Here is a 10,545-nt window from a genome sequence, read left to right on the forward strand (position 1 = left end):
GCTCATATGCTGGGTCACATTTGTTTAGAAAGCCCCAGAGGGCTTAGCAGTTAAGAGGAACTTGACCAGATCAAAGTAAGTTGCCAATTTTATACAGTGATGATCCTTTTTAGTTCACAGTTTTGTTTTTTTTTCCCCAAATGCCACTCTTAGAAATAGTATGTGGAATAATTCTAGTGAACTTTCTTCAACTCTAACCCATGAGAAGAATCATTCTATTTTGCATTAAAATCACAGTCCTTACAATCTAGGAAATAGTGTTCAAAACCCCAAATAATTTAAAAATAGTTCCAGTTTATTACATACATTTTCCAGTTACTATTAAGGGGAACCAAAACTTCTAAAGTTCTTTCTGTTTTTCTCTCATCTGCCTCTCTCACATCCAACTTTCCAAAGACTTCTTTGGTCATATTGCCAAAAAGCTCCTCAGGAATTTAACCCAAATGTATATTAATCTTTTCCCTTTTTTCTACCTAATACTGAAACAAAACAAATTCAAAGAGCTGAACTGGTAAGGGCAGGACCCCACTGGGAGAGAGGTTGGGGAAGGAACATAACTTATGGTACTGGGCAAGCCAATGCAAAGCGGAAAGTCTGGAGCTACTAAAAACACTGGCATTGTCCTGTCATAAGCCATAAACTCCAGAAAAGCACAAACGCTGTCTTTTCTCCAGTGTGGTTTCCAGTGGTAACTACAGTGCTGGGCACAACAACGGTGCACAAGAAAACAGATGCAAAAAAATGAATGTAGGTGGTAAGCTTGTTCAAACCATGGTAACTGTGTTAGTGTCATCACAGCCCACTGGCCACAGACTAGGTGAAGCTTTTGGTCACAATTGTGCGAGAATCATAAATCTTCAGTATTTATTCAATGAATACTTTTGTGTTCTCACTATGCATCAGCACCAGGAATGTAAAAATACCTCAAGGAGTGTATATAGCTCGTTGATAGAAAAATGTGTGCCAATCATTACAACATTGTTCTTCCATCAAACATTTATTCAGCTCTGCCTGTGTGTCAGTCACTCTTTTAGATACTGGGGGTGAGCAGTAAACAAAACAGACGAAAATCTTTGCTCTTAGGTGGTTCTAGTCTACTCTGAACCACTCTGCTACTCATAGCTAACAGACTGTTCTAAGAGTGACACGTATTATCACATTTAATCTTCACAGCCATTGTATGCAGTACTATTCTCATCCTCATTTATGAACAAGGTCAAATGGAGGAATATGACATCACTAAGTACATATGAAAATCTGAGGTTACACAAATAACTGGACTGGCTAGCTGCAGTCATCTTCTCACAGGGTACGAGTGGACTGAAGTGTTAAGAACGGCATTTGGATGTTTAAAATGTGTTTATACACTTAGAAATATATTGTACTGTGTGTACAGATACATACCTTGAAGGCCACAGGTGAAATATTTTAAAAGTTAAGCTAAAAGGTACCATTTTCTACATGTTTTGCAGACGGACCTTTCAAAGATAAATGTAATTTAAAATCTTAGTGTTTGTCTCAAGTTATTTATGAGAGTACATTTTTAACATGAGTTAATTACTAACCTGAGACTATAAAGGCAATAGAAAAATAATTCATTGTTTTAGGGACTGTATTCTGCTTGTGGTCTGCCTCAAGTCTTTGTGTGTAAGGGTGTGACCCTATATGAATGGGACAAATTGATGTCCTGAATCTCAAACCATTCCAGGTTTAAGATGAAGCTCACACATCCATAAAACATACTGTTTTGATTAATTAAAACCATTTACAGTTTATTAAAAAAAACACAACACTTAAGTATAAGGAATTATTAATGTGATTTCCTGATTCTCACAACAGTCTTTGTATAAGGAATTATTAATGTTTTTTCCTGATTCTCTTTTGTCACTTGAGATTTGTGACCCAAAACAGAATGACTTGTTAACTCAGATCTCAGGCATCTACATCTGACAGGCATAAGAAAGTGACCAGGTGTCTCCGCCACATGCCTCCCCTGCCCATGCAGACAGGAGCTAACTTTTTTTTTTTAAGTAGGATTTTTTTCCTAAAAGATTTTATTTATTTATTTATTTATTTATTTATTTATTTATTTATTTATTTATACAAGCACTGGGTGCAGTCAGAAGCACGGGAGGGTGAGAGAATTCACCAGAGCGGGAGCAGAACAGGGAGACCTAGGATACACTGCTGAGGGGAGCAGCGGGTGGCAGGAGAGATCTGCGCGCCATGTGGGACCCTCGCCCAGCAGCCGGGGATCGAACTGGCGCTGCAGAGGCTGCAGGCAGCTTCTCAGCCCAGTGCTCAACTGCTGTGCCACCAGGGGAGGCCCAGGAGCTAACTTCTTGTCCTAACTCAGGACAGGGCTGCTCCCTCAAGGATCCTGAAGAGAAGCATTTAGGGTGGTTGGAAGTCCAACTCATCACTGAGATGTGTTCTGACACCTTAATTCAATCTTTCCATGTTCATTCTAAGCAATGTATCTTTCCATTTTTATCCCTGCTTATATTTGACAGGTTGTTATTATCACTTTTGCATCTTTTCTTGTCCTTATTATCACTACCTTTCAAGGACACAGCTGCAACTTGAAAGGGAATGGTTGCTTGCAACATCAGGAATAAAACTTTCACAAGATAGTTGTGAGAACTGGAATTTGGGGGTTCTCGGTTTTGTTGAATTATTTTTCTGTTGCTTTTATAGTCTCAGGTTAGTAATTGACTCATATTAAAAATGTACTCCCATAAGTAAAAACTTGAGATAAACAGTTAGATTTTAAATTACATTTATCTTTGAAAAGGTCTGCAAAACAGATGTAGAAAATGGTACCTTGTAGCTTAACCTTTAAAACTTTTTACCCATTAAAATGGAATGCATACATACATTTTTCTTATAGCTTAAACATTATAAAGGTAATCCACTCACATAAAGAATATGTAAACAGGGCCTCCCCAGTGGTGGTGGCGCAGCGGTTGAGCACTGGGTTGCGAAGCTGCCCGTAGCCTATGCAGCGCCAGTTCGATCCCCAGCCGCCAGGTGAGGGTCCCAGCTGCCCACTGTTCCCCTCAGCAGTGTATTTCGTCAGTCTACCTGCTCTGCTCGCCCCTCTGGCTCTGGTGAATTCTCTCACCCCCCTCCCCTGCCCCCCCCCACCCCGTGCTTCTGACTGTACCCAGTGCTTGTATAAATAAATAAATAAATCTTTAAAAAAAAAAAAAAAAGAATATGTAAACATTCCAAAAGGCAGACTATAAGTAAGATAAAAGTCCCTTCTCCCTGTCCTAGAGTTAACTACCATTGTCTTTTGGTATTTTCAGTGAAGGCATTGCTATGTTCAGGAACTTTTTAACCTCCAAAGGACCATAAAAATAAAAACAGTTTAAGCAACAAACCCAAGGGCATCCTCACCTATCTGCTGTTCTCGCTAAAGTACACACAGCTCTAGAGGGCTGTGAACAATCAGTTATCTCTCTGAAGGGTGCTCATTTATTTAATTATCTGAATTGGGAACACACTCTGGCAATATTTTTCATTTATTTTTGAATGAAAGAGAAAACAACAAACATTTTCTCTCATTCACATAGGTCCCACCCATAATTATACACAAAGGCTTGAGGCAGACCACAAACAGAATACAGTTCCTAAAATAGTGATAACCCAGAGAGATAGACAGATGTAGAGGTCTGGAAATCATCAATGGAAGTATTAAGTCAAGGTTGAGGAAAATGAAAAACGAAAGTATACAGGTCTGAAGGATCACAAAGCTGTAGTTGCTCTGTACACATCTACAAGTACAAAGGTTATGGGGGGAATTATTTCCAGAAGCGGTAGACATGATAGCTTGTTTTTCTGGCCAATGTCCATAAATTACTGTGTTATAGGCATATGTGATTTACTACTGTTTAAAAACAAAACAAAAACCCTATGGGTTATAAAGAAGGAAATAGCTTTAAAAGGCCTGCTTAACTGATTGGGGTTCAGGAAGGTGCATCTCATACAATCAGATTATAGCATAATTTGAGGCATATTTTCTGGAAAGCATTTTGCAAAGTGTAGCAAATATGCTTTAAAATGTACCTACCCTTTGATCCACACTCCCTCCTGGGGATTTAGTTTAAAAGAAACACCACAGATTTGTGCAAACTTTACCTGCCGTAATGTTCAAGCAGTGCTTTAAAAGCAAAGTACTGGCAATTATCTTATGTCCAATAACAGGGGACTGAATCAATAAATTATGATGAAGAATGGAGTACTGTGGGGTCATCAAAATGATGAAGCACGGAATACTGACAGGTGTGGTAAGATGTACTGGAAAATAATGGAGAATGACAATCAGAGTTAATAGTGTTATCTTGGGGTTGTGGGATTCTGCCTGACTTTTACTTTCAGTGTAAATATTCTTGGAAATTTTCTGGTATCAGAGAAAAATATGGTTTAAAAAAGGCTGTAAGGTTAAAACCACACACACACAAATAAATAAAACATGAACCACTGTAAAAAATGCTGAGAAGTATAACTTGTGGCACTTGTCCTCAAGTCTGTACAATCTAAGTGGGGAGAAGATCCAAATTAAAAATGTTTCCTTTGGCAAGTAATAGTGTAGAAAACTCTTGATTCAAAGATAACTCACTCAAATTCTTTTAAAAAGCTACTCTATTATGCCTCCAATTGTAGAGTAGGTACATATTTCAGAGTCACATAAAAAGGGAGAGGTATTTTCACTAATACTTAATTAACAAGAAGTTTCAATTAACATAACTCTGCAGCCCCCCAGCATCCTAATTTGTTTAAATATGGCCCGTCTAGTGCCCCCATATATCTTCCACAATAAAACCTTTGATGTGTTCAATACAACCTCTTTAAAGTGTAGTAAGTTAAATTTATGTTTACTCCATTGAATACCATAGCTGCATGGCGGAGTCTCTCAGACCCATGTTCCCCAGCTCCCTGTTCAGACTTTAGACATTCAGTGTCATTCAGACCTCCTCTATAGAAATCAGGGGAGATGAGGTTGCAGTTGTCTAACCATTAAGCCTGGGGCAAATAGTTTTGTTTTTTCATTAAAAAAAAAAAAATTTGCATACACCCATCAGAATGACCAAAACTACAAGGAAGGAAATATCAACTGTTAGCCAGGATTCAGAATAACCGGAACTCTAATAAGCTGCTTGTGGGAATGTAAACTGGTACAACCACTCTGGAAAACTGCTAGACAGTTTTCACCAAAGCTAAATATCCAAATACCTTATAATCCAGCAAACCCATTCTCCCAAGAGAAATGAGGACCAAGATCCTGCAGACATGTACTAGAATGTTCACAGCAGTTCATAACAACCTGGAATTGTCTGGAACAATCCAAATCCTCCTCAAGAGAACATACACATTTGATAGCATCACACAGCTGAACACTACAAAGCAATAAGAATGAAATAGCTACAATGATTCCAACCATATAGATGAATCTGACTTTGGATGAAAGAAGGCAGACAAATAGGCCAGACTAATTAGTGGTGATACAAGTTAGGAGAGTAGTTCCTTTGAAGGGGGTATAGTGATTGGTAGGTGGCAGGAGGGCTGGTCACAATCAGCTTCTTGAGCTGGGGTTTGGTTACACAGGTGTGTTCTGTTTGTGACAATTTAGTGAGCTATATACACCTAAGCACCCCTTTCTGTACGTTTACGTTCAATAAAAAGCCATAGAAATAAATAAAATTGCAAGTTCAACAGATAAGCTAATGTCTTTGCTACTTTTGTGATAAATTTTACTCTTGAACTGCAGAATAGTGGAATGTCGAGGAAAACAAAACTTCAATTTGTTGCAATTTCACCCATATTAGGTTTCCCTCACAGGTCTGCCCCGGCTTGTTACAATAGAAGTTAAAGGCAAAGATTAATGCCAAATATTGAAGCATTGTCACAAATGTAAAGTAAAATACAGGTTGAAACTTATGAGTGGTGTCTCTGTTTACATGGTCCCAGGCTTCATAATAAGGGATGCCACTCTGGGTGCTGAACAATAATGTTATAGTTCTAAAACTTCTTTCCAGTCAAGAAAAAAATGTTATGGCAGAAAAAGACAGTCATTGTTTGGCTTTGCACTTTCATTTAGCAGACAACAAGCCACAATACTAAGCTATTCAGTTTAATATTTGAACCTGGCACCTGATTCTTACTGTGCCTTTTTTTAGTCATCATGGAACTCAGAGCAAGTTGTCTGGACTTCTGCAAATGCTGTCTGATCTTCAGCATAAATGAAGAGAGTAGTGTCACAGGGACACATGAAGATGTCACATCGTGTATATAGCTACAGTGATAAACATAGGCAATTTAAAGCTTCAAAAGCTAGACCTGTACAGGGTAGTACACACTAGAAACCAACTAGGTAGGGAATTTCACTCACACATCCTCAATAATACCCAAATTAAGAAACTAAAAAGCCATTAAACACGCATCCAGAACGTAGGACACATGCTGAGGAGGTTGCTGGCTTTACCAATAGAAGAGCAAAAGTACCCCATTTTTAAAAATTAAAATGTTTGTTCAGAACATGCCAATGATAACAAATGAACAGAATGATAGAAAACTTGAGTGACCTCTTAGATCACGAGATTATAAAACGTCTTTTTTTTTGGTGCATTTGTTGGTCACTAGAAACTAAAGCACCACACAAAAAGAGGGATGGAGGCTGGTGCCGCAAATGGCAGGCAGGTGCCGGTCACTCATAGTTTCTTAACATTAAACAAACAAGGCCGGGTGTACACTTTGACCAAACACTATGAAAAGCATTAACTTGGCAGAGGAGGAGGAGCCTGCCACTGAATACGTACTTACTAAATAAATGAAATAAAGTTCATTTATTCCATAAATATGTGTGCTTACGGCCTGTGACTGTTCTAACTGTAGCAAAACAATGGTCCCTTCCTTGAGGAGCTCACATTCTAGTTGGAGTGACAAACACAGTAAAAGAGATAAACACAATATGTAAATATATTACATAGTATATCCTAAGGCAGTAAGTGCTCTCGGGAAAAGGTTAAAGTAGCATCAGGTGAGGTTGGGAGACAGATGGCATTGTCTGCAATTTTAAAGATAGTTGTTTGAAGAGGCTTCCCTGAGAAAGTCACATTTCAACAAAAACATTTATGTCCCCTTTCCCTCCCTCTCTGTCATTTCCCCCCTCCATTGCTAGTTTAGCAAGATTATTGTGGTGTGACATCCCTGTATAACATCACACCGCCTCCCCCTCAACCACTAATGACTTTCAACAGTTCTGGTTTCTAGCAAGGTTGTGATTACTCTTAAAGGTTTTTTGACCTTTATTCTTTCCTTGTACTACTAAAGCATGTGCTACTCATCAGAAAACCATGCAAAATCACAAGGAAGGTACTCAGGGTAATTACGGGGATATTATAGATTAAAGTGTGGGGAGGAGGCGGGAATCTCTGGTTTAACTCTAATTAGCAACAGTAACAGAACTTGACAATTTGGAGCTTATTATCATACCATTTGTTTGTGAAGCCTTAAAACACACATCCTCCTGGGATTTAGCATGGATCTCCAGTACTCATTTGTCTAAGTATACATTTTAGAAAACTCAGCGAATGTGAAAATAAATATTTAAAGATATTTGATACTGCATTAAGAGGATCACACTACTTTATAATCCCCCATTTTCTCTAAAGTATTCCTTTATTCCAAAGTTGGAGAAATCTGAGTACCAAAAAAAAAAAAAATCTAAAACCTTTGTTAAAAATCTCATATGAAGTTGGCTTTTGTAAATGCACCTGGCTAGCTTGTGTTTTTATTAGTACAATATTGTAGATTACCAGGTAACAAAAAGGATATCTTTTTTAAAGAACTAGATTCATCTGCCAGATTTTTACCACAACAAACTTAAATTGTTTTCAGAACTCACTGAGAAATGGTGAAAGGCTATCAGGCTTTCAGGCAGACATGTGAATATAAAATTTTACTGTGCATTTCCATTATAGCCAAAGCATGAGCTAGCTGTGTTCACTTTATAGATTACATGTAAAGGTGTCTAGAGCTGCAAATTCCCATCTTACCACCTCATTAAAAAAAAAAAAAAAAGGTGATACCAAAACGTTAACAAGGAAATGATTAAAGGCGATCAACAGACATTTGTGTACTTTTAGCATGTTTTAAGACAACTGGGAATGGACAACAAAAAGGTCCTGGTCTCTGATCTTTAGTATCTTTCAAAATATAAGAATGATTTACACTGCCTTATATCTACAACTCATATAGACAAGTAATGAAATCTATATTTTGTTCTTTTGAGTAATGTGACATGTCAACGTGGTCAGTATTTGTCACGCTGTCATTCACTTGAGTACAGCCCCTCCACTGAGTCATCTCTAAAAGTGAAACTCAGGAAGAAGTGGGAGAAAGAGCCAAAAGAAGACTTATTCCGGAGCATCTGATTGCTTTTTGCAAACTGATATGTCATCTCTGATCAGGAAGATTTCTTGTCTATTCTTGGAAGCAGGGGGAAAGGAATTTCTGTGGTTATCCACTGAATATCTACTGGGTTTGTGCTCCAGTGGATAGTGAGAATCCACTTCAAATTTGCATTGATCTACATTCCTCAATTACAGTTTTTCCCTGACAGTTATCAGGGTAGCTAGAACACCCCAGGTCTAAGAGTCTTTTATTTATACACTTTGTCAGTACCCCATACTGCTTGCCTCACCATCTTCAGGATCACTTAAACATCAACCATCTCAACACAAATGTAAGACTAACATTCAAATTTCTGGGATTTCTAAATATTGCCTTCTGTTAAGGAAACACGAATACATAACAGATTTTGGTGCTGGTTACTTACACAGCCCAAAAATGCTGTCAACTGTGCCTATCTATAAAATATATGTATATCTACAAAATATAATTTACAGAATTCACATTCAGATACTCAATCTTGAATTTCAAAGGGTAAGTTATGACTATGTTTTCATGCTTAAAAAAACTTCTTATCCAACAAAGATATATGAACACTTCTGGTTTCTAGAATTGACTTAGAACGTGCAAATCTAGAAACTAAATTTTAGGGTTAAAATAATTTATAAAAATGACTGCACATGAATTTTGAAAACTTTGGTTCCAGTGCCAAATTAAAACAAAAGTTGTTTTGTATTCTATTAATAGCGGATGATTAAACACATATCTTATTTCAACTGGAATTCATTTAGAAGTACTTAAACTTACTAAAGTGGCCACTAATCCTAAGCCTATGTCTGTTTCTGGAAAAATTCTCTCATAATAAATTCAAGTTCAGAGAATGATCATCAACACATTCCATACGGTTGGGGCGATTTCCTTAAAACCTCGGGTATCTTTGACTCCAATAACCTCACAAAATAATCGACTTTAAAGCTGTGCGAGAAAACTTCAAGCTGTGTGAGTAAAGGTCTCAGAGGGAGCGCTTTGCAAGCCTGCCTGGGCGCCCACTCGCCCGCTGCCTCAGCAAACTGGAGAGAAGGGCGCCCCCCAGCAGCCTCCAGCGCGAGCTCCGCTCACCTGGCGATCCCTAATTACCCGGGAGTTTCTCCCCTGCATTCCCGGGCACAGTCTTTTCTCAGAGGAAACTCGAGCTCGGCTTTTGGGCTCGGCGATTATGCGCAGCAGCAGCCACGCCAGCTCGGCCACCGATTCCAAAAAGTTGGGGAGGAGGGCGCGGCCCCTGGAGACCGCACAGATCCCACCCTCACAAACAGCCCCCCTTCGGCCCGACGCTCGAGTGAGGGTGGCGTTTGTTGGGCGTCCACGGCGGGAGCAGGGTGGGGCGCAGGGGGAGGGGAGGATGTGTCCACGCAAAGTCCCTTCCTTATTCCCAAAGTGAAAAATCCGACCTTCCCGGGGCGGGGATCCCCAGTGGCCGGCGGGGCCTCCTCGCTCCCGCCCCGCCCCCACTCCCGCGCGCTCCGAAGCCGGGAGCCCCCAGGGTTCCCTGGCCTCCCTGACCCCGAAACCCGGGTGCCCCCAGGGTCCCCCGCCTCGAACTCCGGACCCCGGCGCCCCTAGAGTCCCCGGGTCTTCCAAACTTCCCTGCCTCGCACACGCGTCCCCCAGGACCCCGGGGCTTCTCGACGCCCGCAAACACCCGGCGCCTCCTCCCCTGGTCCCGGACTCTCGGCCCCCCGAACGCCCGCGCGCCTGGGCCCCCGCCAGCCCGGGCCGCTCACCCGGTAGGTGCTCTCCGTGAGGCGGTTCACCTCCTCCGGCGCCCGCGACATGGCTGCAGCGCCGGCCCGCGAGCCGGGGGGCGCGGACGGGCCTCGTGGCCACCGACGCCGGGCGGCGGGGCGCGGCTGTGGGGCCCGCGGGGTCGCTCCTCGCCCCCGCAGTCGGTCCGGGACGGCCCGCGCGCGCCGCCGCCAATATGTCAAAACTAGAGCGCCGCCGCCGCCGCCGCGGACCGCGGAAAGCCGAGGAGACGCCGCCGGACGCGGTCGAGGTTAGCTGGGCGGGCCGGGCCGACCCACCTGAGGCGGCTCTGGGGGCGGGGCCAGGCCGCGGGGTGGGCGGGGC

The 10,545-nt window shown here is 41.4% G+C and overlaps 1 protein-coding gene across 2 annotated transcripts in view; it reads right to left on the reverse strand.

Annotated features, from left to right (window-relative positions):
* Positions 1–10,271, reverse strand: part of BAIAP2L1 (BAR/IMD domain containing adaptor protein 2 like 1) — a 79,839-nt gene extending 69,568 nt beyond the window's left edge. The window contains exon 1 of one of the 2 annotated variants that reach the window (XM_037507133.2): positions 10,200–10,271. In XM_037507133.2, coding sequence (XP_037363030.1) covers positions 10,200–10,250 — 51 coding nt within the window. In that variant the 5' untranslated portion in view covers positions 10,251–10,271. Of the gene's footprint in view, positions 1–5,238; positions 5,300–10,199 lie in introns of those variants that run through there. The other variant, XM_054693707.1, reaches the window with a different exon arrangement.
* Between the last annotated feature and the right edge of the window lie 274 nt (positions 10,272–10,545).

Source organism: Talpa occidentalis, unplaced genomic scaffold (assembly GCF_014898055.3).
Source record: "Talpa occidentalis isolate TD23 unplaced genomic scaffold, MPIMG_talOcc4v2.1 talOcc4.12, whole genome shotgun sequence".
Taxonomy (NCBI): Eukaryota; Metazoa; Chordata; class Mammalia; order Eulipotyphla; family Talpidae; genus Talpa; species Talpa occidentalis.